Here is a 26,684-nt window from a genome sequence, read left to right on the forward strand (position 1 = left end):
AAAGAACACCATGGCACTATTTCTGCCTAAACTACTGAAAAGCTAATGAAAGGCTGTACACAGCTCCCCGCCCCCCACTGACTGTTGGCTGGTGTCTCCCTTACACACACACACACACACACACACACACACACAGATTGTGAGTCCCTTTGGGACAGGGAACCATCTTTTAATTTCTTTTGTTTTTATAAAAGCTTTTCAAGAACATTTTTAATGAAAAGCAGGAGCTGTGCCACCTTGTGGCTAGCGTGGCACTAGTATCTGGCCAGTGCAACACGCTTGCATAAGCAGGGGTGTAGCAAGGTTGGAGTCAGCCTAGAGACAAGATTGTTAAATGTCCCCCCTCCACTGAAGCTCAGCTTATGAAGTAAAGAAAGCTTAAATGAGGCTGAATAGTGGTAACAAAAAGCATACACACACACACACACACACACACACACACAGACACACACACACCTATGTGCCACAATAGAACATCATCCTAAATTATTTTTTTAAAGGTTTTGTAAATTGTGGACGATGCAAGTCATTTAATGGTGCTAGAGAAAGACATGCTCTTCTGGTAGCTCCAGGTCTTAACACTCACATCAGTTTCGGAAGATGAATTGAATACAACTGAAGGAAGCCCGGGCAGGTGCATGGCTGGGGGAGTCAGTCATGTGACTTGCCTCTGGGGGCCCCCCCCAAGGCAATGGGCCCCTGGACAACTGTCTCCCCTTGCCCTATTATAGTTACGCCCCTGTGCATAAGCACAGTAATAATCTAAATGTCAGCCTATCATCATCATCATCATCATCATCATCATCATCATCTTTTGAGGGAGGGCAGGCAGCACTTTACCAGGGAGGGGTGTGTGTTTGCATTTAATCTCTCTCTGCATTTTTTTGAAATGAGGCTCATCTAAGAAGAAATCCAGTTCCAAGCAGCAGGGCTGTCCTTAGAGAGCCCTGGCAGGGTGCGGGGCCTGGGGCAAATCAGCCAGTGCGGGGGGGGGGGCTTCCACTTAATTCTAATGGGGGTTAAAAGAGCGGGGCCCGGGGCGGTCACCCTGTGTTGCCACGCCCTAAGGATAGCCCTGCCAAGCAGTGAAGTAGTGGTGGTATCATTTTGACTTTTTTGATGCAGGCATGAAAATGTCTAAGACTGACATGAGCAAAGCAGGATCTATTCTTTCCCCGCAGTTGAGGAATCTGGGAGTAATTGAGGTTCCTTGCTGCAGTTGAGGAATCTGGGAGTAAAGTTTGCTTCGAGACAAACAGCGTTTTGCATCCTAAAATGATTTCTGCAAGGCAATGAAAGGTCACATACTGTGGGAGGAAACTTCGGATCACCCCTGTTTTTGATCAGTGTGTTAATATTGGAAAGCTGGCACTCCCTACTTTAATCAAATCCACCAGGAAACTGAGAGCTACTCATTACATAACAATTGCCCACCAAAGAGGTTCCAGCAAATGTATTGTGGATGTATTGATTGTGATTAATTAGCTGTGTGAAAGACAGACACTGCTGAGCTGACATACAGCCATTCTTGTGACTTTGTCAGGATTCATTAAACATATATGTAAAATAAGGACACATCCACACCCTCGTTTAAATTTAGCCTACACATTTAAATCCTCATTCCCAGTTGAATGGGGCTTATGTCTGTCTAACTGCACCTACGCACATTTCGTTCCTTGTGACCTTAGACTCTCCCTTCCCTCCGTTCTCTTCCCCATGGTTGTCACTTCAGTTGTAAGCTTTTAGGGGCCAGGACCTCTTTATTTTGCTCATGAAATGCTACGTGCCTGAATGGTGTTGTATAAGAATAGGAACTGGGAAAGTGCTTTGAAACAGAGTTGCCCATATAGTTCCCCATCCCCGCACAAGAAACTTAGGGATTGTAGTTCTGTGAGAGAATTCCTTTGCAGGAAGCCCAAGACCCATCATCAAAACACAATACCCAGAGTTGTATGGTGGGAAGCCAGAGGCATGATCCAGAGATGTTCACTTGAAAGGGGGTGTTGTAAATGATATATTGCATGCAGTACTTTTTGCAATGAAGCATTCACATTATGATGCACTTTATCTATATTGAGGGACTGATCAACTAGCCATACTGAATTGCCAATGTGCCCATTTGTTGTTTTTTTTTAAAGTGCTCTTATTTATCTCCGTCCTCTATGGTTTTTGTTTTCCCCTACCTTCCTCCTCTTCCCCCCGCTCTCCGCCACAGTTTGCAAGTTATTTGGATCAGGGACCTGTCTTTTCCTTTTCCTTGAGTTATTCTGTAAAGCTTATACAGTATTTTGCTTATGTAATTCTGTAAAGCAGCAAGTACACTGATGGTGCTACTCAATAATATTTACTGCTACTTTATAAAATGTGCAACACTCTGCATTTCCACTTTACTAAAAACACCTGAAATTCTTTGGACACACTTGTGATGGAATCCTGTGTAGTTTTCTGCACATGGAAGGCAGAGCAGTGAGTTGTTTCCCCCACACAGAAGAATCCCATAGAGGATCACACACTCAGAGCAGCAGTTCCATGCGCTGAAGAGGGGTGCAGGACAGTTAGCAGACCTGAAACCGGCTTAGAGTTGCAGTGTAAACATGCATTTGCACTTTGGCCAAATTAGACATCACACACACACATACACACACACAGATTCCTTTCTCCTGACTTTAGAAAAAGCACACTATATATTTATCGAAGCCATCTAATAGTGCAGCAGAGAAGTAACTTGCCTAGGGAGCAAGAAGTTGCTGGTTTGAATCCCCTCTGGTAACGAATAGTCGAATCCAGACTATGAGAAACACCTATATCGGGCAGGAGCGATGTAGGAAGATGCTGAAAGGCATCATCTCATACTGCGCAGGAGATGGCAATGGCAAACCCCTCCTGTATTCTACCAAAGAAAATAACATGGCTCTGTGGTTGCCAGGAGCCGATACTAACTAGATGGCACAACTTTATATATTTATAATGAAGAGCAGTCTCGGGAAGCTATGGTCTTGATTGGTGAAGTGATACAGGTGCCTAACTCATTCCCTGAAGACTGTTTTTTGCTTACATTTGCCCTCCCCATACTGCTCCCCCCCCTCCAGGAGAAACAGGCGATCAAGTGGGGAAATGGCTGGCGGGGAAAGGGTTAAAAAATTCTCCCCTCTTCTTCTGTTCCTCTACTTCATACATTTGTTTGTAAGATCTAGGTTGGCCCTTGACACTCCAGTGCTACATTTTGAGACAAGCGAGTGAGTTCCTGAAGCACCCCAGTGCTGAGAGAGCTGAATGCAATAACCAGCTATCAAGAAGAGAAAACTTGGTGCAGGAAAGAGGGCAAATGAAGCAGATCTCCCAAGTCCCCTCCTCCCGCACCTATCTGCACGCACAGAAATACAGAGGGACGGTGGGAAAGCGCATGCACTCATTCTAAACAAAAGCGTGGAGGGGGAAAATTGGAAGTACTAACCTTAAAGCTCCAGTAGTTGGGTTGCTAACAAACAAAAAGGAAAAAAACAAAACAGAACAGAACAAAAAAAATACCATTAAGATTCTGTTTTGAGGAAACAGTTGACTTTAAACTGTGTGAGAAGTTATTGTTTGGTTGGTTGGTTTAAAGTCCCCTCCCAATGGTGTTTTTTTTTTTTTAATTATTAAAACAAAAGGAATGGATTTGCTGAAATGAACAGGGATGATAGGTTAGAGTTACACAGGAAGGCTTTCAGACGGGTAGACTCAGTGATATCAATGCAAGACTTCACGGCAGGGGTAAACAAACAAACAAATAAAAAGCACAAAGGCTTGGGGATTTTTTAAGGGGAAAGCTGTGGATAAGCTGCATACCAAAAAATAAATTAAAATTCTGCATCATGAAAAAATCCAGATTTTGCACCCAGAAAATGTCATGCAAGGTAGAAAACTTGATATATTTGCTTATTTTTCATAATATATCCCACCACCAAAAAGCTGAATTTTCAAAGCAAAATCTGCAACTGGTTCCCATTCTAAAATCTGGGCACACAGAGGTTTATAATGGCTGGGCTGTATGCCTCCTTCTAATAATGCAAGGTACACACACGCACACATACGTATCCACACGGACCTAGATAATACGAGAGCCAGGAGTGTAACTATAATAGAGCAAGGGGAGACAGTTGTCTGGGGGCCCTCTGCCTTGGGGTGCCCCCCAGAGGCAAGTCACATGATTGACTCCCCCAGCCACGCACCCGCCCGGGCTTCTTTAAGATTTCTTTACTTCATGAGCTGAGCTGCAGTGAGGGGGGCCCCCATTTTAAAATCTTGTCTCTGGGCCCCCTCCAACCTTGCTACGCCCCTGGCGAGAGCACTCAGCAGATTTAAGAGCATGTGTGCCAAGTGTATGTTACCTTTAGCTCACCCTGCTACAAAGGCCTGTCACCCCCAGTGGTTCGAGTGGATAGGCTTGCTACTGAGGGGGCATGGTGGGAGACAGAAGTGGCTCTGGGCAACTGGAAATAAAGCCAGTTCTGGGTTTGCACAACAGTGGAGCAGACATCCAGCAAGGCTCCCGCAATAGTGGGCCAGTCTTAGGAAATTAGTCTGGCTCCTCATTGGACTTTTTTTTTTTTTTTAAGTAACTACCGTATTTTATGGACTATAAGACTCACTTTTTTCCTCGAAAAATATCTGCCAAAATTCAGGAGCGTCTTATATGTTTTAACAGTTTAATATGTTAAAACTCTGAAAAACTGGATTAAAATTAAGGTGCGTCTTATAGTCCGTAGCGTCTTATAGTCCGTAAAATACAGTATATTTAGTACTGTATTTATATAGCACTAAAATGCTTATATAGATGGGGAAATGCACGTTTAAATGCCCCCTGCCACCCATGCAAGGAATCCTCCTGCATGAATAAAGTTAGCAAGTTAGGAAGAAGGCTGAGTTAGAATCCTTTGGCATACTAGCTTTCTATGGGCAGAGAACTGAGAGGACTTCCACGCATGTTACATAGGAAGCTGCCTTATACGGAGTCAGACCATTGATCCATCTAGCTCGAGAGCCCTTTCTCATGATCCAGTGAGAGGGCTTGAGGGAGGGAGGTGGGGAAGGCTGCAGGAGCTTACCTTCCCCGCAGACAATCCTGCTGCCGCCTCTGGCAGTGCGGAGGTGCGGCTTGCGTCATCCTGGCCCCAGGAAACCCACAATACACCACATGAGTGTGTGGTGCTTTGTGGGGATCCCCCTGGCACCGACAGTGTCTCAGTGCCAGCTGCAAGCAGTCACATGAGCAGTTAGCCACAGTTAAGGGCCTGAGCATCCCCTTAAGCCTGGCTAACTGGTGGGCTTCTGTGGTGGGTTTGCTGCTGAGGCACCAACAGGATCCACGTGGATCTTGGTGGTTCTTATGCGCAGCCTAAGCCGGGCTGGGCATCCCTCCAGGGTTTCAAACCCAACTACTAGGCTTAACGAGGGAGGGAGGGAAACGGAGACCTTCAGCATGCAAAGCAAGTGCTCTTCCCAACGGTGTAGGGAGCTTGGCAGAGGCCGGGGGACGAAGTCTGACCCGTGGCTCCCCCCCGCCCATGTTGCTTTGCGTGCCCCGAGCCACGCCTCCTGTATGATGTCAGACACGAGTGCCAAGAACAGGGCTCTCCCAAACCCAGCAGCATTTCATTTCAGCCGCTTTCCCTGGAAAGGTGTGTCCCCTTTCAGCGATTCGACCAACCACTGGCAGGGGAAACGAAACTCTTCCGGAATGGTGAGAGCCCCGTTCTTGGCACTGGCATCGCCCACTTGAATCTGACATCAGATGCAGGGGAGGGGCCAATGCCTGGAGGGAGAGTCCATCCCTTCCCAACCAGTGTTCCATTGCAATGCTGGCTGGAGAGGAGGGGGCATGCCTCACGCTCAGAGGGGCTCTTACCCCTGGACTTGGGGGCCAAAATCCAGGGCCTCCACAGCCCCTGGGGCCCCCCAAATGCTCTTTAGTCTGTCCCGGGTGGTGAGGTCACCTGGCGGAGCATGATGATGCTTAATTTGCAGGGGAGGGGGACCTCCAAAGGCCTTTAGGTCCAGGCTCCAAAATTACCTAGGTACACCACTGCTCACACTCCCAGCCCATGCGCGCTTTGCTTGCTGGCTGGGTGCAGGAGGGGGCAAGGGGGAGGGGGAGCTTGGGGGGCAGACCCTTGGGGCCTAAGGACAATTGTCCCCCCTTTGCTCAATAGTTGCTACTCCCCTGGCTCTTCCCTGATCTACAGTCCTCTCCACAACCCTCCATGATTCCCAAAAGGTTTCCCTGAACTTCTCATTGCTAAGAGAAGTGGAGGAGACAACCCCTGGGGTGGAGGTGGGGAGGCACTTAAATGATAACCAACCTTAAAAGAAAAAGCAATATCTGGGCCAAAGGGTGAAAGTCTCAGATTTTAACTCTCCACGGGGCAAAATCTCACTACACGATCTCCCTTTGCAAGCTTTCTCCTCTGTACAACTGGGTTCCATGACTTTAGGCAAGACCGCCCAGAGAACTTGCGTTTTGGGCAGTATAGAAATGTATTAAATAAATAAATAAATAAATAAATAGGTGCCTCTTATCAGTTGGAACAGAGGGCTGGGTGGCAGGTGGCGGGACCCAAAAAGAAATGCTAGCAGCAGATAATGAGCACACACAGGCTATATGCATCTGGACTTCTTGAGAAATGTATTGTTAAATGGCAGCTTATTTATGCCCATGTGCTTGTTCCTTGATGCTTGTACCATATGGGACTGTCAGTGGAGGGTGTTTTGTTTGCACATGGGGGGGTCACTGGAGAAGATAATGATTTGTTTGCACCCTGCTGATTGAAGGAGATAGTGCTTGGTTTGCACCATGCTGCATTATGGAGTTGCTAGCATCCTGCGTGTGGGAAGCATGCATAGACTCACCCACTTTACCAGGAAAAAAATTAATGAGGGACATACTCATGCTGCATTTCTGGCTTGAAGCAAGCTAAGGCTTGAGGCAAGTTAGCTCTGTTTCAGCAGTGTCGGGGAACGGGGTGATTGAACCCTGCTTTAAAGGAAAGGCAACATGCTCGATACTTGCCTCTTAGCAAAATTTTCAGCCTCTGCCCTGGAACTCAACATTTTCCCCAAAGCTATCCAATGCGTACCCTTTAGTGCAGCTATTGGCAGGGGAAATCAATTGCATTGCAGCAGGCTAGCGTGGTGGTGACATCAGCAGATTTTCCCTTTTCCTTTTTCAAAGGGAAGGCTGGAAGGAGAGGCGCAATTAATATCTCTCTGTTTGAATGGGAGAATCAGAAGAAGATAAGGGTATGTGAGCGGATTTGAAATGACAGCCTTATTAACACCGATAAAAGCAAGGCAAACGGTGCAGAAAAGGTGGCATGAAGGATGGCAAAGGCTGAGGAGTGGATTGCAACAAGGAATAAAGCATATCTACAGGACTATGAAACAACCAGCCAGCTGAAGGTCAGTTCCTGACAGACTGAGCCAGAGCTAAGACCCAGTTCCAGTGTTCAAGTCCCCAGAACAGTGAAAGATCAAAGAGGAAGAAGGAGGAGGAGGAGGAGGAGCTGTTGAGCACATACAGAGTGCTCAGTTTAAGGAAAGATCTAGGCTGGGTCAGCCCAAAGGCTCATTTAGCTTACCCTAGTCACTCTGATAGAAGACTATTCAGAGAAACTGAAGACTGGGGCAAGATGAAGATAGCCATTCCATGCTACCTTGGCTTCAATATCTGGAAATGATATTTTCTGACTCAAAATACAGAAATGCAATTTCTAGCTATGGTGGATCCAAACAGGGACGGCTTAGGACGATAGCCGAAGTGGCAGCGGCCAAGGATGCAGAAGTTTAGGGGAGCCACTGTGTTCCCTCTAAGGCGTGCAGCCTCTATCTCCCCCCCCCAGCCCCCACGCAGTCAGCCACAGAGTCTCACCCTGCACTGCAACACTTTTTCCTGGACCTGCCCCTGCTGCTGCTGCTGCATAGGCTCTTGCCATAGCCAGAGCAGTAAAATCAGCTCTCTCATGAAAGTGAGAGAACTGATTATCTCTCTCTCTAGCCATGGCAAGAGCAGGACCCCTACTAAAAATGGCGACAGGCACGTGTGCACCTTGATAATGATGTCAGAGTGCATTCACGTATGTCACAATTTCCAATAGGCTCTTGCTGCGGTCAGAGCGGGAGAGCCAACATGGCAGCAGAGCAGGGGGCAGGCGGCAGAGCAAAATTGGTCAACAGCTCATCAACCCATTGAGCCAGCACTGGATACAAACAATTCATAAACCTGCACACCATCAATTCAACTTGCCTTTTATAAACACATGAATAGAGATGTGCATGAATCAATTTTTTTTATTCGATTTGTGCCCAGATTGATTCACCCCTGATTTGTTTTGTGTCCAAATCTGTCCCCCCAAATCAGATTTGGATTTGATTTGATTCAATTCAATTCAATTCAAATTTGGTTTGATTCGGACCACTTATAAAGGTCCTAAAGTAAAGCTGTGCCACTAATTCCCCACCCCCACCTGCAAAGCAGTGGGGTCAAAATGTACAGAAGAAATGAAGGTGTGTAATGAAGACACCAAAGAATCTAAACACTTCAAAAAAAATCCTAAAAAATAAAATAAGTACCCCAGTGCATTGCAGGTGTGTGTGGTGGGGGAGGGGTGTAGTTGGTACATGGCAGCTGACAGTTAGCACTGTCCAATGACAGTCAAAATGAACAGAAGAAATGAAGGTGTGCAATGAATCTTCATAGGGATTCATTGAGGAAAAGTTATTATACACCAAAGAATCCAAACACCTGAAAAAAATGGGGGGCGTAATTTTTTTTTAATCTGGGGGAATTAATAGGAGGGATCCGAATCTCTAATCGATTCGAACTGAATCTGGCACAATTCGATTTGGACCCAAATATAGCCAATAGACCGCAGGGGCATTTGTTTTGTCTCCAAATCGCCCAAATCAGCTAGATTCGGGTATAAATCAATTTGTACCTGAATCGATTCGCATATCCATACACATGAATGGCCATTTTAAGATGGAGCCATGACAAGGCTTCAGTACTATTTCCTCATAGGCAGGTCAAGCTGCTTAACCTCCATGCCACAGAAACTGCTGTGGCTCTCCAGCTAGAACACCTGATAGGCAAAGCCTGGAGTGGATTATCCTCAACATTAACCCCCATCCTACCCCCAACATACTCTGGCCAGGCAGGTTTGAGGCTTACTGATTTTTCAAAAATGTATTTTCTTCATTGTGGCATTATCTTGGCAATCCTGCCCCCTCTCCCCCCGAACCTGATGGTGTGCATGCTAATGTTTTAAATGTCTGCTTTGCTCACCGCCATACCATGAGTTTCTCAGGTACTCATGATTGCCTCTCAGACATTTGAGGAAAGGAATCTTCATCACTGAAAAGCATATTCTGGTTCAGTAGGAACCTGACGGGATGGCAGGTGCAGAACTCTGATAAGACAGGATTGTCATACAGCCACACTGCTTCCCATCCCACCCGTTTCCTGCTCCATTCTCCTTGGTTTCCATTTAGCAACAGAACCATGGGAACAGTGACCAGGAAGTAGCAAACTGGATCAAATTTCAAGCACAGCCATGACAACAAGGAGCAAACAGAAAAGGCTGTATGCAAAATGTTAAAGTAAACCCAGTCACCAGCAGGCAAATATTCCTAGCTTTCCTTTAAGGGTGCACAGTCAAGATAACTTAATCTTAGCTATCCCTTAAAATACACTACCCAGACTTTTTATACTTACAAGACACACCCAGTAATGATAATAATGTGTACATAAGACTTTTTCCCTAAGCGCTTTACATCTAAGATGATGTACAACAACCCTGTAAAGTGTCAGGATTATAATCTCCACCAGGGATAACCTAGCAGACAAATCACACACATTCTTAGCCACTAAGTCACACCAGTTGCCCACAGCTGTGTGGATTTCATGTGAGGGCTGCTGTCTCATCACATCTCAAGCAATCCTCTGCTTTCACCCTCCTGTATTTAATCGCAGCCATCACAAACTGGCCAGATTAGAAAGATGTGAAAGTGTAGATTTTGATCTAAATGATGCCAAGGTGTAGATTTTGACAAATCTCCAAGAGAAGGAAGTTCCACCATCATTGAGCAACCATCAAGAATTCCCCATGAGATGCTCTCTTGGCTAGATGTGGTGCCAAAATCAATAAAATCTGGAATCTGGGTGAATCTTGTCAATCCAAAATTCTGCTCTGAATATTATTCTGGAAAACCTAAAATGTCTTCAACAAAACTGGCAAGTAATGTGTACAGTAACTAGTCTCAGAATAGTTGAATTCTTATGCCATTTTTATCTTTTCACACCAAACCTGTAGTCCTGCCAAATCAAACATTATCAGCCATATTCAGAAGCGTAACTAGGGAAAACGGCGCCCGGGGCAAACACTGAAATGGAGCCCCCCCCCACACCGTGCCCCCCGCCCCCCCCCAACATACTACATTATACTTAGGTTTTTCCTCACAAGCGCCCGCCGCCGCCACCAAGCCAGGCCACTGACTGGCCACCAGGCGCTAGCAAAGCAATGGGGGGGCGCAGGCGGCGCGGAAGGGACCGTTCGTGGGGAAGGGGGCACCCTTCCCCACCCTTGACTGCTGTTGCGCTGCTGCACTGAGCAGGAAACATTTGTACTAACAAATTTTTTTAAAAAAAAATTGGTCATGGCGGCGCCCCCCACGTGACCAGAAAAGATGGCGCCCGGGGCACGTACCCCCCTGCCCCCCCTATAGTTACGCCTCTGGCCATATTCCACAATATCCTAATGTGTGCCAAGTGATCTTTAGCAATCTTACAAAAGCATGCATGAATTCACAAAACAAAACTCATATTGTGAACCCACAAGTGAAAAATGCACGAGTGAAATCTATTTAATGTTTATGCATTCCTAATACTACCAAGCCTATGATGCAGTGCAACTGCAACCAGACTAAGTGTAGGTTCTGGAAAAAGTCTAGTCTGACCATGAGCTGTAGGATATGAAGGGTATGAGGTCCTAAAATAATCACCTGGGGGGGAAAGAGTTCCAATAAATTATTGCAATGGAATGATCAGCACAATCAAATCGTCTCCTGTGTGAGTAGAGTTGGCTCTGGCTTCCCCACCCCCTGCCATGGAAGTCCCCTTTTGCATTTGGCTTGTCACCCAAATAAAATCAGCTGTAACTGTGGAAGAGCTGCTTCTCCTCTTGTTTGTAATCTCCCAGTGGTCTACCACAGCTTATTTGTTAATACCCTCCCACGGGCCATGATCAGTTTTACTGATGGAACGTAATTTTCCATCTGTTTCTAAACCCCTAAGGCCAATTCACACAAGGTCAGCCTGCTCATTTGCAGTGTGCTTGCAGCTGAGCCTGTTGTGTGAATAGTTGGTCATGAATTCCAGTTGTAAATCTGCATACTACTAAAGGCCAGTTTACATGACTACTCAAGAACATGGTGGCCCCTGGACAGTCAAGTGTAACTGAGTGTCAGAAGACAACCACATTCTACTTGTGTCTAATTACATTAGTAATTTGAGTAATTACTAAATGATTCTCATAACCCATGTGATGCAAGAGGAGCAGGAAAGGAGAGATTTGGGAAGTGTGCATGCTCCTGGTTTCTGCTTGTAAGGAACTGGAAATTTTAGTTGATATTGGGTTAGCCAACCTGACTAACAGAGATTGGTAATCTAGAAGTTACTGCTCTAGGGTCCCAACCTAACATCCCCCAAAATGTCCAGGTTCTTACAACCAGAAATTGGGAGCATGCACGCCTTGCACATCTCCCCTTCCTCTGGCATCATATGGGCCGTGAGAATGTGCCCATGATATCAGACTTCACGTTACTGCCTTATCACAAGCTAGAATTGGCATGGACTGACTAGTGTGATCACCATATAGGGAGTGATCATCTTTCAAATTGTTCCCCAAATGTGTCCAAAACTGGGCTGAGTGGTGTGGTTTAAACTGCAGGCTGGCTCGTTACAAATCACTCTGCTGAGGAACCCCAACCTAAGAACTGGGATCATGTAATAAAGGATGAGGTCATGCCGCCGATCAGATTGGTTATAAGGTTAAAACCACTAAGGCCAGTTCAGTGAGGGCAATGCTTCCTGAGTCAGTCACATAGGCAATCCCAGTCAACTGGTAATCAGGTGATGAACAATATGACATCATAATGATATGTAGTTAATCTGTGGCAGCAAAAAAAGCCAGCTCAGAGTGAAGGCAATGTTTCTTGAATAGGCAAACACTTTTGCCCCCCTTTGAAGCAAAACAACAAAAAATGGTGGGTGCTTTTCAGTGTGGCTGGAAATGCTCATGAACACAGGAAGTTGCCTTATCCTTGGGCTGTATACTGAGTATTGTCTATATTGACTCTGGCAGTGGTTGCCAAGGATTTCAGGCAGGGGTCTTTCTCATCCCTACCTGGAAGGAACAGCTTTCTGCATGCAAAGCTCTACCACCAAGTGACGGCACCCTTCCCCTTTTTGGCTCAGCTCTAATAACCACACTGACCTACCTTACAGAGATCTTGTAAGGATTATTGAAATAATGTCAAGCACTCTGTCAACTCTAAAGCACTATGCATTATTACCAGTACCACCACCACCACCACCACCACCACTACTACTACACAGAAGACAAATATAGGGTCCATCTACAAAACATTGCCTAACATTTTAAAAAGCCAAATTCCTTGGTTTGCAGGAGCTAATCCCACCTCCCATATCATCACATGTACTTTTTTTTAAACCCAAACTGACTGAGATGTAGCATAGATGATGGAAATTGAATGTTGTGGTGGGATGCAGCATCAATAGAAATTGGACGTTGTGAGGCAGGTACCATGCCAGCAAAGAGCCAGCTTGTGTTTACAGGGTGCCACTAGAGGACAAGACGGATGCCAACCTGAAGCCAAAAACACAGATGCCCTTTTTTCAGCCATGCAAATCTGCAACTGGTGTTTTTTTTTTTTAAGGGGGAGGAGTGCTGGAGGTTCTGTGGGAAGCTAAACCAAGGCTTCCTTTCGAAAAAAACCCTCCCCCACATCCATTCCAATGTTCAGTGCTTCAGCAAAGCCTTCACCCTCTCCAGTCTCCTTTCATCTGCTTCTCCATGACCACTTGCCTCTCCTGTATCTCCATCCCCACTACTATTTCGTCAGTCTCAAGCTTCTCTCTAGCCCCCTGCCTTCTCCATCCAAGATGGATTGAGAACAGGGACTGTGTCATTTCAATGCTATGTACAGTATCACACGCTAGCTGTGCTGTATGAATATTAACGATCGGTTATTGCACTGGTATCTTAATAGCCATTCCATCCCTAGGACTTAAGGTGGATTTCAGGCTAAATATAACACATATTAACCCACCCACCCCCACCATCATGCCATAATGAAACCACACTAAGGCATAGTTCTGGCTGAGGTGATGAAACTGTGTTGGGACTGTACCACTTCAGATTGCAGGTGGAGTACATGTGACGGACTGGTTTTCCATACAATTTTTAGCAGAAATTATTGATGGGGTGGCTATAATTAAAACATAGCACCTTTCTGTAACATCCTACATGTAGATCCAAAACAATGTGATCCTGTGTGCAAAACTGGGAATCACAAATATTCTAGAGAAGCTTACATCATTGCCAAGGGGATGGGGGAGCAAAGAGGAGGCAGAAGCAAAAACAGCTTTTCTGAGATTCTAAGGAGTCTGCTGCAGAAAAGAAAAGGAAAAAAAGCCCTTCTCCAACTTCCCAAGGGCTTTAAACTAGGCAGGGGTTGCACAGGATTAATAGGAGAGGTGCAAATCATAAGTCTCAGGGACTCTTGAGATCCCAAGGAACAGCCTAGAGAGACAGGTAGGGAGGTCAGAAAGGGCTTGTCTATCAGGCCTCTGCTGGGGCAGCCCCAGCCCATTTGCAGTGCTAAGGTGCAGCCTTGCAAAATGTGGAATCAAATAAAGAGCGTCTCTGAGCACCACCTCAAAAAAAGAAGAGCTAGGGAAACCAAAGCACACATCGGAGGGAAGGGCTTCCAGTTTAGAGAGCACAGCTTCCACACAGGCATTCGTCTGGTATCCCTCCTCTTTAAAAAATAATTAAAAAAATAGAAATAATCAGCCTTCAGTTTTTCTTTTTCAGCCTAACCTACCTCACAGGGTTGTTGTGAGGATAGAAATAAGCATGTACGCTGCTCTGAGCTCCTCAGAGGGAGAGCAGGACAGAAATGTAATGTAATGTAATACAGGACCTGGGGGAGATTAAAATGCCAATCTTTATTTGTAGAAGCTGTAAATATAAACACACCATTGCTTTTAGCCTTTACATTATTATCCTACAATGTACTATAGGGAACAGAATGCCAGACGTGGAGTTGGAAGAACTGGGTTCTAATAATCCCACAGCCATGAAAAATTGCTCTGAGTTACTGACTCAGCCTAACCTGACCTACCTCACAAGGTTGTTGTGAAGATGAAATGGGATAGCCCTCATATACAGTCCTTGGAGAATGGGGGGACGACTGGCTCCATCTTGCATTACCCTCTGCCGCTGCCCCACCTCTGTCCCTTTTTTGCAAACATCCTGAAGGAAAACTACCATACACAAACACACCCACCTCATCCACAGTAACACTCCTTCCTCACTTACCCCCCACACTCATGCGGACCCCTGGAGTCTTGTGGCTGCTGTGGCTTAGCAACAGCACAGCTGTGCACGCACGCACACACACCCCTTCCTGTCCTACCGTCCTTCCCCCGACCCCCAGGTAAAGCAATTATAAAAATCAAAATTCAGCCACGCCAGGGTTCCCTCCCTCTATGGAATGGTCACACGAAAGCAGCCACTGGGAGGAGAACGGTGCGTGTGTTTTTATGTGCACGCATCTGTGGGGTGGCCCGCTGTCCCTCCTTGCGCCTTGGTTTTGCTCCCCAACCCATCTGCAACCCCACAGGACATCTCAAGTGGGGTCGCCTTTTTTCAGACCTGGGATGGTGTGTGTGTGTGGGGGGGGGGGATGTTGATTGACTAGTTCTTCTGTTATATAGTTTTGGTGCAGTGATCGAATTACAGGAGAGGCTGGAGGGAGGAGGGGGGAGACGGCGGCAGGGGAGGAACACCCCCCTCACCTCTTTTTAAAGGCTTGTGTTAGCCACCCCCGCGCCCCACACACACCGCGGGACCCAGGGGGTAAAAAAACGCGACGTAGGCGCACTTTCCCCCCTCTGTAATTTGAGCAGCAGAGCGAAGATGCAAAAGGCCAACTATTCCAGCGCCGTCGCCCCCTCCCCGCGCCCGCCGCCGCCGCCCCGCTCCAGCCACCAGCCCCGCTGCGTTTCCTCCCACCTGCCTCCTCCCGGCCTTCGCTCGCGCTCGCTGTCCCCTTACCTGCCACAGGTTAGATCCAGCTGGGCCGCCGGAAAGAGCTTCCTGCTGCTGCCATTCCTAACGCAGCCCGCTTCGCACAATGGGAGGCTGCAGTGTCTATAAATTCATCCATCAGCAGCCGCTTTCCGCACTCCTTTTAGCTGCTGCGGGAGATGGTTGTTTCGTGGGTAGGCAGAGGTGATGGGGTGGGGGAGATGCAAGGGGCTTGGGAGGGAGGGAGGGGGGATCACCAGTCGGAGGGGGGAGTATTGCAGGTGCAGCCTCCCCTGGCTCCTCCATCACACGGCTGCCATCCTCTCTCCCCCCCCCCGCCCCCCCCGGCGCCGCCAACCCCCAAGTCTGACCTTAGCAATGCAAGCGAGATTCCTCTAGCTTCCCTTATAAGGGCACTGTCGCCGTGGCAACCAGGACTCCACCTGTCTTTTGGAGGCTGTGCGTGACGCGGGCGGGAATGCTAGTGGAGCAGGGACGACTCGGGTGGACCCAGGCAATGGGATGATGATGGCACCAGCTTCTGGTCTTTCTCCAGCCTGCCAACTTGGACTGTGTGCAGGTCTCACAAACAGAGCAAGCAGCATCCCCGAGCCAGATGCAGGGCTGGTGCCAGGTTGCTCCGACACCATCACAGGAAGGCTCTGCTCTCGGAAGTGGTCTCGGGAGTCAGCCGTGGGTAGGCCCTTCTGCAGAGCCTGGGAGCTCAGCAGCTGGCCCACTGATGCCGACCCCTGACACTGGTCCTGGTTCAACCCATACCGCCCCCGCCCCATACTGCCCAGTGTTATGGACTCTGATCCACAGTGGCTTTCCTGCAGAGGTTTTCCACACTTCTGCTGCCTCTCAGGTGCTTTGCACTGGATCCAATGTATTATTTACATTGTACATTATTATATCCAGCTCCTCCTCCAAGGAGCCCAGAGCGGTGTACTGCATACTTAAATTTCTCCTCACAACAACCCTTTGAAGTAGGTTAGGCTGAGAGACAAGTGACTGGCCCAGAGTCACACAGCAAGTATTATGGCTGAATGGGGATTTGAACTCGGGTCTCCCCGGTCCTAGTCCAGCACTCTAACCACTACACCACGCTGGCTCCTAAATACCCAAGGACCTTTCTGCATGTGCGCTGACTGCCACTGCACTTTGGGCCCTTTCCCCAAACAACCACAACTCGGATGTCTGTCTGCAGCCAGGGCAGGATGCCAATGCTAACAGAAGTTATGCCTGGAGATCTCCCCCTTTGCCCTTTCCCCCAATGTTTTTTTACAATTTCAAGCCACTAAAATCTTCAGATTTAAAATCTCCAGGAGAGCTCTCAGGGGTCACCTGGAGTCTGATGCTGACTCCTGGAGACTGCAGGCCAGTCCTGGAAGGTTGGCAACCTTACAGGCAGGGCATGAGAAGACCGCCCAGCAGGGAAACGTCATGAGAGGAGAGCTGGTCTTGTGGTCGCAAGCATTATTATTATTATCATCATCATCATCATCATCATCATCATTATTATTTTTACATTTATATCCCGCTCTTCCTCCAAGAAACCCAGAGCGGTGTACTACATACTTAAGTTTCTCTTTCACAACAACCCTGTGAAGTAGGCTAGGCTGAGAGAGAAGTGACTGGCCCAGAGTCACCCAGCTAGTATTATGGCTAAATGGGGATTTGAACTAGGGTCTCCTCGGTCCTAGTCCAGCACTCTAACCACTACTTGACTTGTCCCCTTAGCTAAGCAGAGTCTGCCCTGGTTGCATATGAATAGGAGACTAGAAGTGTGAGCCCTGTAAGATATTCCCCTTAGGGGATGGAGCCGCTCTGGGAAGAGCATCTAGGTTCTTCCAAGTTCCTTCCCTGGCATCTCCAAGATAGGACAAGATTTTTTTTAAAAATAGGACAAGATTTTTTAATTGAACCAACAAACTACCAAGATAGGGCTGAGAGAGACTCCTGCCTGCTTCCAGCCTGGCTGCACACAAAGTCGGGCGCCTAGAGCACCCGTCTCTTGGAGAAATCACCCAATGCATTGCACGTATCACACATGGGATCTCTGGAGGCCGGGAAAATGAGTCCTGGTCTCTGTTTACCAGTGTTGCTCCTGGCAGTGCTGGTCATGTGGGCACGTGGATTGTGTGCCTTCGGGGCTGTGTGCGGTCATCTGGAGGGAGGGAGGTTGAACCCTGCCTCCCCCCACTGCCTGATCAACCGTGCCCATGCGTTTGTGTGAACAGCCCCGTAATGTCACATGACTCAAGCAAGCAAGTCAAGCCACATACTGCAGGAGAAAGTAAGTGTGTGTGTGTGTGTGTGTGTGTGTGTGTGTCTGTGTCTGTGTGTCTGTGTGTGTGTGTGTGTTGGGGGGAAATGCTTTCAAGTCTACCAGTCAATCTGACCTAATAAAAAGTCAGTTCTCTTCACTGTCTTTCAAGGCCACATTACACACTCTCACTCTTTTTTCTTTCTTTCTTTCGGCTAAGAAATTCACTTGGACAGCCATGATTTGGAGCAGAGAAGCAGCAAGCAAATGGGGATAGTTGATTATTTCTTCACCTCACTAAAGCTTCTACCCCACTCAGGACTGGCAAAAAAAGGGTCATTGGGCTACCATTATACACAAGCATGAACTATCCCCTTTGCTAAGCATGGTCTGCCCTGGTTTGCATTCAGATGGGAGGCTACATGTGAGCACTGTGAGATCTTCCCCTTTGGGGATGAGGCAGCTCTGGGAAGAGCAGAAGGTTCCAAGTTCCCTCTCTGGCATCTCCAAGATAGGGCTGGGAGCAGGGGCATAGCTAGGGGAGAGGGGGCCCGTGTTTATCCCTCTCTCTGGCGGCCCCCCAGAGTGAGGGAGATAATGAAGAAAATAAGAAGGGATGGAGCTGGAGGGCCCTCAGGAGCTGGAGGCCCGTGTTCTTTGAACCCTTTCACTCAATTATAGCTACGCCCCTGGCTGGGAGAGACTCCTGCCTGCAACCTTGGAGAAGCCGCTGCCAGTCTGGGTAGACAATACTCAGTGAGATGGACCTGTGGTCTGACTCCGTATATGGCAGCTTCATATGTTCCTATGACCTTGAAGCAAGACTTTAGAAGGCAAAAGAATGAGTGAATCTTGTGCCAGTTTTACTGCCCCCGCCCACAACTACTGAATAGAAAATAGGCCACAGGTTTACTGCTCAGAGATATGGTACATACTATCCTACGCATCACCACCACCACCACCATCATCATCATCATCATCTTGTCACTACTAGTATCAAAATAACAACAGCAACGATAAAGTGCCATCACTATTTTACTGAGTAAGAGAACCAAAAGTGCCAGGTGTCTGTGAGAAGGAATAAAATTGTGATAAGAACACAGAGTAGCAAAAGGTGAATCTGAGGATATGCAGCTGTGTGTATAGCCATTTTCCTTATCTTATCCTTGGGGATGAGGGCTAGGGTTAGGCCCAAGACTTACTGGGAAAAGGTGGGTTTTGAGGAGGAATTTGGAAGGAGGGAAGACCTGTTATGAGGCAGGATGAAGCAGCTTTTGGGTACCATTAACAGCCACCTTGAGGACAAATTCAGGGGTGGATCCATAATTGAGGGGACATAAGTTCTGCACACAGACTGCCAAGTGGGGGTGGGGTGGGGTGGGGAGGGGAAGCCGCTGCACACCTCTTGGTGCTGATGGAGCTCATCCGCCCACAGCCAGCCACTGCCCCACCCCTGCCTCTCACCTCCGTGACCCTCTTTAAGTAGGATGCCAGGGGTCATCCCATGAAATTGATTGCCAGGAAATCTAGGACCAACAAATGGAGGTACGTCTTCCCACAATGCACAATCCACTTGTGGAATTCTCTGCCACGAGACGTGGTGACAGCCAACAACCTGGATGGCTTTAAGAGGGGTTTGGATAACTTCATGGAGGAGAGGTCTATCAATGGCTACTAGTCGCAGGGCTATAGGCCAGCCTCGAAGGCAGGATGCCTCTGAGTACCAGTTGCAGGGGATTAACAGCAGGAGAGCGGGCATGCCCTCAGCTCCTGCCTGTAGGCTTCCAGCGACATCTGGTGAGCCACTGTGCGAGACAGGATGCTGGACTAGATGGGCCTTGGGCCTGATCCAGCAGCAGGGCTGTTCTTATGTTCTTAAGCAGCTTACCCACTGCCGCCTCCCTCTGCTGGTTGCAATGTGTTCGAATGATGTCACCCCTGCTAGCACCTGTTCTCACAGAGATGGGCTCACACCGGAGCAGAAATGTCATTAGGCCACATTGAGTGGTAACAGCAGGAAAGGACTAAAGAAAAAACCAGCTACAAGCTGCTACCAATATCACCATGCCACTGGGGGGCGGGGGGAACAGCAGTGTTGGAGGGGTAGTTTTTGGTGGGGAAATGGTGCAGGGTGGGAAAGTTAAGCTCCCAGTTGTTCGGGTTAGGATCGTGGCTGTTTTCTGTTAAGAAGAAAAGCAGCACTTCTGGTTGGGATGGGAGTATGCCATTTATTGGCATTCTCTCCTGAATATCTAGTACTAAAGGTGGCAGTGTAATTAAGATGGGTATTTTTCTCCCCTTCTCCTCCCATATTAGACAGACAGATTGTCAGATCCCCAAGGCACTTTATTTGCTGGTTAAATCTGGCAACACTGGGCTAGAAGGATTATTGATCTGGTTCAGTGTAAGGTAATCTGCACTGTCCAGACTGGCAGGCTGAACAAGCTAAAGACCAGAAACTGGTATAGGGCCATTCCTGCTATACTGGCATCAGTGTATATGCCACTTTGAAATGAATGGGAGCTGTGCAAGACCACAATCCTGCTCTTGCACAACTCCTGACAATTTCACAGAGCTTGCACACACCTTCTTGGTGAATAAGGTGGATAAGGTGCCATTTGGATTTTCTGTCTTAGGTACGCAGATTTCTTGGGCCAGGCCAGAGAGAGGATAGCATTATACCAGTTAAGGCAGGCATCCCCAAACTGCGGCCCTCCAGATGCTGCTGAACTACAACTTCCAGCATACCCAGCCACAAAAAATTGTGTCTAGGGATGCTGGGAGTTGTAGTTCAGCAACATCTGGAGGGCCGCAGTTTGGGGATGCCTGAGTTAAGGCAACACATCCATACTTCTGATTAAAGTGCATGAGAAAAGGCAGTTTGCTCCTTAGTAACTGGAATGGAGAGTGGGGTTCGTAGCCAAGGCTGTATTTTCACTAATTGAGTTAAATGGGCAAGGGGGGGAAAGTGGAGACAGATGTTCTTTAAAAGATTTAAAGTGGTTTGAGAGATATTTCATACCCACAGGGATACATACACTTTTTTCTGACCCACTGCCATTTTGGTCAAATAGGTCTGGCAGGTTTTTCAAATGACATGAAATCCTGTGCAACCTGTTTAGCAGGGTAAAACATGGGATGACAGCACACAGAAGAAGTAACAATCTCCCTTTTAACTATTTCAGTTTAGGGAAAAAAAACTAGTAAAAAAATTTTAGACCAATGTATCTCGTATTCTGTATCAAAAGAAAATTGACATTTGTATCTGGTGCAAATTACACACTTACAACACATATTTGCTTATTTAGCACAATTCATTCTGCTTCAGCTGGTCTTGGGGAGGAGTACAGAAGCCCTCTTTCCCTCCCCAGAAATCTTACACAAACCTCCATGTTGTGAGTGTAATTTACCCAATTCAGATGTCACAACAAACCATGGTTAAATAAGTTTAATTCAGATGTCACAACAAACCATGGTTAAATAAGTTTAATTCAGATGTCACAACAAACCATGGTTAAATAAGTTTAATGATGGTTTGATGCAATAGCTGACATACCACAATTTGTGATCAGCTAGAAAGCCAGAATTAGAAATTGTGGTACAAAGCAGGTTTGCAAACCATGGTTTAGCATGATGTTTTAATTTACAAACTTTCATTGTGATTTTCACTCCACTTCCAAAGGTTCCTGCAGCACAGAGAAAGGGGCACACTTCAGTAGCTGAACGAAAATCAGAAGAGACAAGCCATGCCTGTTGGGCATAGCTTTGAACTCAACCATGGTTTGCAGGGCTGGCTCAGGATATTTCAGTGCCTGAAGGGCCTGAAGTGCGGCACCAAATGCTGCCTTGCCCCACACCCCCGGTAAGAGTCAGCCCCCTTTCTAAACTGGCCCTTGCAAGTGGGAGGAGGAAAGTAGACCGGCTGGAGGGAAAGTTGCCAGCAGCCGCCTCTTCCCTCCATGTGCTTCTTGCATGCTCTGCAAGGAATGCGAGGTGCTCCTTGCAAAATTTGCAAGGCTCAGATTGGCCCCAAAGAGCTGCCCTGGTGGCAGCAACAGGGGGCTTCTCCCTGCCCTGCTGGCGCCCCACTGATCTTCTGCCTGGGGTGACGGCCTAATCTCGGCTCATGAAAGGACCGCCCCTGATGGCCTGAGTTCTATACTATGAGCCCTTCCTCACGATCAATGAGAAAGGGCTCGAGGGAGAGGAAGGCTGCTTGCACTTACCTCCCCGCAGATGACCAAGCAGGTTGTTTTCAGCGCCCCCTCCCACGCCCACCCAGGCAGCCCTGTTCAGAGCTGCACGGAACAGGGCGGAGGGATCTGGGGCCGGAACCCGTTGTTCTGGCCCCCGGGCATCCCACAATGCAATGCACAGCACCCACATTGCATTGGGGAGTCCCCCATCAGTTAGGTGCGCTATGCGCCCATCTCTGTTTTCTCCTCGGGCTGAAACGATACCTGGTAGCCGGGGTAAGTGCGTGAGTGCACCCTTAGCCTCACCTAACAGCTGGGTTCCTGGAGAGGGTTAGGCAGGCAGGGAGCGGAGGGACCCACAAGAATCCCATCGCTTCTCACGACCAGTTTAACCTTGCCTGGGCTGCCCCAAGCAGGGTTAGGCTGGTCATGAGAACAGCCTCTATGACTAGTGCAAACCATAATGTGACATGACATCTGAACTGAGCCATGGTGTGCGGAATATTTCACTGCACCCAAATTTTAGAGTCCAGGGGACACATATATACTCTCACTCTCTCTCTCTCTCTCTCTTAGGAATCTACAAATCACTTGGCAACAGACACCTGCCTCAGGAGATTAACTTCCCACACAAGGTCACCAAACTCAAACCTGGCATAAGAGAGTAAAGTGCTCTGCGACAAAAGCATGTTAATTTGCTAGCAGCAAAGCATGTTAATTGAAAGCGAGACAGACCCAAATGGAGTTCATCTTCGGTTTGTGTGTGGTCAACTACCCATGCTCTGTGTGTGGTGGCAGACATCCACCTTGGGCCAGGGAACTGATCCTGCTGCTGCCATGGGAAACTAGCCACTGTCCGAGGGGGAACTGGCTGTTCTAGAATAAGTGACCTAATCTGTTTTAATTGTGTGAAGGATGCACTTAGCGGGTTGTTTTGTTTGTTTGTTTGTTTGTTTTTTGTAGAATAGGTGTTCATCGTTAAGCTCAAAGCAAGCAGTCACTTCAGGATGACCAGATCCAAAGGAGGACAGGGCTTTTGTGCATCCAGCAGTAGCAACGAAGGAAGGATTTGGGCAAATGCAGCTAGTCATCATTCACCGTACCAAAAGCTGCACTTGCCAACATTCCCTCTTCTGCCTAAGCTTAAAGGGTCCTTTAAGCTCTATCCCTCTTGGCATCTGGTTCCCAGAGTATGGTCACATGAAGCTGCTTAACCTGAACCACAGTATTAGTCTATCTAACGTAATACTGTCTACTCTGACTCACAGCGGCTCTCTGGTGTCTCAACAAGAAGTTCCCCCGCCGGCCCTCCACCCAAGAGCCTTTTAACTAGAGATGCCAGGGACTGAACCTGGGACTTTATACATGCAAAGTTCTCTAGTGGACGGAGTGCTGAAGAGTTCTGAGTTCAAATTCCGACATAGTTAATGAAGCTGTTCACACGTGTACCGAAAACCAGGCCAAGTAAGTCCAGCCCGGTTTTCGGTGGGTGTGTACCGCCTGGGGTGTGGCGGCTCCCAGCGGCAGCAAGCCCACTCCGGGAGTCCACTGCTTAGCCTGGGTTTTGGCTGGGAGGGCACCCAGAAAGCGGGCTAAATGCTCATGTGTCGGTGCCATTATGGAAGCTCCAGGGGCCTCCCTGCTCCCCGCAGAAGCCAGCAATAATCTGGGCGGCCGATCTGGCCACCCAGCAACATGGACTGTATCATCTGTGGGGGAGGCAAGCTTTTCGCGGCTTCCTCCCCTCGCTCCATCCAAGCCCATTCTCCAATCGTGAGAATGGGCTCAATGACTAGTATACTAAGTGGCCAAAAGCAAAGCACCATTCTTTGGGGAAGAGAGGTGCCCTACCTCACAAGGTTGACATGAGGAGGAAGAAGAGAACAAAAGATCCACAAACGAACACCCGTCTGGGGATCCTGGAGCACAGCAAGAAGCTGCACCCCTGCTGCTGTGTGTAAGGCTCCCCTGCCAAACTCCCCTGCCAAACTCTTCTAGAACACTGATCAACCCTTGGGGAAGGAGGAGAGGTGACCCTCCTCATATCCAAACAAGAGATCAGTGTACTTACCTTCTGCTGAGCAATTGCACACACCTATTGGAATACTGAGTCTGCAGGGGTAGGTCCTGGGTGCTTTCCAGATTACACACTGTTCAGCAGTAAAATGCTTCGCCTTGGCAGGGTTGTTCTGAAAACCTGAATAGTTTGCGCAACCCGCCTACAACAGGGAAATACAGCTATTTATTTGCGACGCACATGCAACATTGTAGGACTAAAACGCAAGGATAAAATCCGAAAGATGGCATCGGAAATGTGAACATCGGAAATGTGAACAAGAAGGCATCGGAAATGCTAAGGGACTGTGATGTCAAAACACAGGCAGTATGGAAGCACACTTAGTGGACAGTAGTGACACAGTTGTAGCGTGTAATCTGGAAAGCACCCTAGGAAGGCAAGGCAAGGCTGGGAGCAGTGAGGTGAAGGCAGAGGCCCCTCTCAATCACTTCTCCAGCCAGGCTAACCATACCCAATATGATTATGGTTCAATTTTCAATCTTTCTTCATTGACCCTGGCCATCTTCATTGCCCTCTGCACATGACCTCCATGACCTCATGATCTGCTCTGGCTTATTGCTGTAGGACATGCCTGCTCAACTTTGCCCCCCCCCCCAGCTGTTTTTGGACTACAACTCTCATAATCCCCAGACACAGTGGCCAATAGCCAGGGATTATGGGAGTTTTAGGTCAACATCTGCAGGAGGGCCAAAGTTGAGCAGCCCTGCTGTAGAGGAAGCTTCTGTATAGGAACCAGCTGGTCTGGCTGGTTACCCTGCTGCCTACTTCTTCACAAGCTGAATCTCTCCTTCATGCTACAGGTTCAAGATGTACTAAGAGCTTGAGTATTGACAATAGGGTTCCATTTCAGCAATGGACACACCACACCACTCAGAGCTTTATATATATGCAACACCTCTACATGTACATTGGGGCCATATCCATAAGGAGATCTTACGCAGAAGTTCACATTCCTGCACATGGATCGCCCTTAACAGATGAATTGATCAACTCTGCAGATATGAAAATCTTTATATAAATGAATAATGATAACTGTGGGGATAATTGAAATATAATGAGTGTAATCTATCTATGGGTTCCTTTTGTAAAGCAGACATTTCAGAGACCTGGGGTTGGGTGGGCTGAGAAAACTCAGGCTTCCACTGAAGAAGGAGCTTGGAGGTACTGTATTTGTTTGGCTGGAGCTAGTTTGTTTTTAAATGTTATTCTTAAATCAGATTTATTCTTGGCAGGTGCAAAGATGCAGTTGTCAAAAAGCTCATTAACCCTCCACATTTGGCCTTTTAAAGTATCTCCCCCCGTCACCAGCAGCTGCAAATTCAACAGTTTTTGTGCACTTTCATGTTGTCTGTACTGAAGAGTTTTTATTTGCTGCAATGCCAAAAAATTCTGCATTTAACCCTCCTCATTGCTTACACCACTTACAGTCTCCAAGGGCACTGGGTATGGGAAGCAATTTGGGTCCTCATGCTGTCATATCTTTCCTTTGGAGGTTAAGGTCAGGAAGGTCTTTGTAATCTCCCATTTCCCAGTGTTTATAATTGTATATATGCAGGGAGGGTTTTTTTAACACTACATCCTAGACTGGCATATGCCACCCAGGTCTCAGATGACAAGAACATTTTCAAAGCAATTTAGCTGTCTGGAAAGCAACGAGGACAGCAGAGGGGAAAGGAAGGCCAACCATTTTAAAATTACAGTATTTTTCTTCCTTTTTCTACTGCCATTTCAAACGCACTGAGGAGCAGTTTGGATTAAACCAAGGACATTTGAAGGATGGCCAGTCCTTTTGTTTCAGAAGAGGGCCGCATTCTCAGCTTTTTTAAAAATTGGGAATTTTAGAAAGCATGACTATTTTAATTTTCTTTCAGTGCCTACAGATGCACGAACAAACAAGATTTGGGTGGGGGAGATGTTTTTCTGCTGCAAGGTGAGGTCAGCTGTCCTACCTTTGCTCCTCAAACATGTGTAGTTGACTCTGAATCCCACACTGATTTATCTTCTTCTTTGCCCCCTTTCCAAGTAGCCTTCCTTTTTCTAGCCTACTTTCCAGTAGGCTTATGAAATCACCCGGTATTCCGTGTGTCCATCTCCCCCATCAACTTCGCAATGCCTGGACCAATATGAACCAAATCAGGTACAGTTGTAGGGACACTTCAACGAAATTGTTTGTCATAATGTCATCCACCCCGATTCAAGATGGTGGACGGGTGAACGTTTGAGGCGCAAGTGGGTTAACTTGTGAACCACCTAACTGATTTGAACCAAATTTGCTACAGCTGTAGGGACACAAAGGGATGCCTCAATGGTGTAGTCTATGATGATGTCATACACCCTGATTCAAGATGGCAGATGTGTGAACCTTTGAGGCACAAGTGGAATAACTTGTGATCTGCCTAACTGATTTAAACCAATTTTGCTACAGCTGTAGTGAGTGACACATAGGAACTCCCCAACTCCATAGTTTGCGATGATGTCATCCACCCCAATCCAAGTTGGTGGAAGAGTGAACGTTTGAGGCGCAAGTGGAATAACTTGTGAACTGTCTAACTGATTTGAACCAAATTCGGTACAGTTTTAGTGAGTGACACACAGGGACACCTAAATGGCATAGTTTGTGAGGATGTAAGCCACCCCAATTCAAGATGGTGGACAGGTGAACATTTGAGGCGCTAACTTGTGAACCACCTAACCGATTTGAACCAAATTTGCTACAGCTGTAGCAATACATAGGGATGTCTCAATGGCATAGTTTGTGATGATGTCATCCATCC

General features: G+C 47.5%; 1 protein-coding gene across 21 annotated transcripts in view; it reads right to left on the reverse strand.

Moving 5' to 3' along the window:
* SRCIN1 (SRC kinase signaling inhibitor 1) overlaps positions 1–26,684 on the reverse strand; it is a 402,584-nt gene that overhangs the window by 164,777 nt on the left and 211,123 nt on the right. For 18 of the 21 annotated variants that reach the window (XM_053259951.1, XM_053259957.1, XM_053259952.1 and 15 more), the window contains one exon: positions 3,455–3,478. The exons of 1 other annotated variant lie outside the window; for it this stretch is intronic. In XM_053259951.1, the coding sequence (XP_053115926.1) occupies positions 3,455–3,478 (24 nt within the window). Of the gene's footprint in view, positions 1–3,454; positions 3,479–15,395; positions 15,692–26,684 lie in introns of those variants that run through there. 2 more of the 21 variants (XM_053259967.1, XM_053259968.1) reach the window with 2 other exon arrangements.

This window comes from Hemicordylus capensis, chromosome 6, assembly GCF_027244095.1.
Source record: "Hemicordylus capensis ecotype Gifberg chromosome 6, rHemCap1.1.pri, whole genome shotgun sequence".
NCBI classification, from domain to species: Eukaryota; Metazoa; Chordata; class Lepidosauria; order Squamata; family Cordylidae; genus Hemicordylus; species Hemicordylus capensis.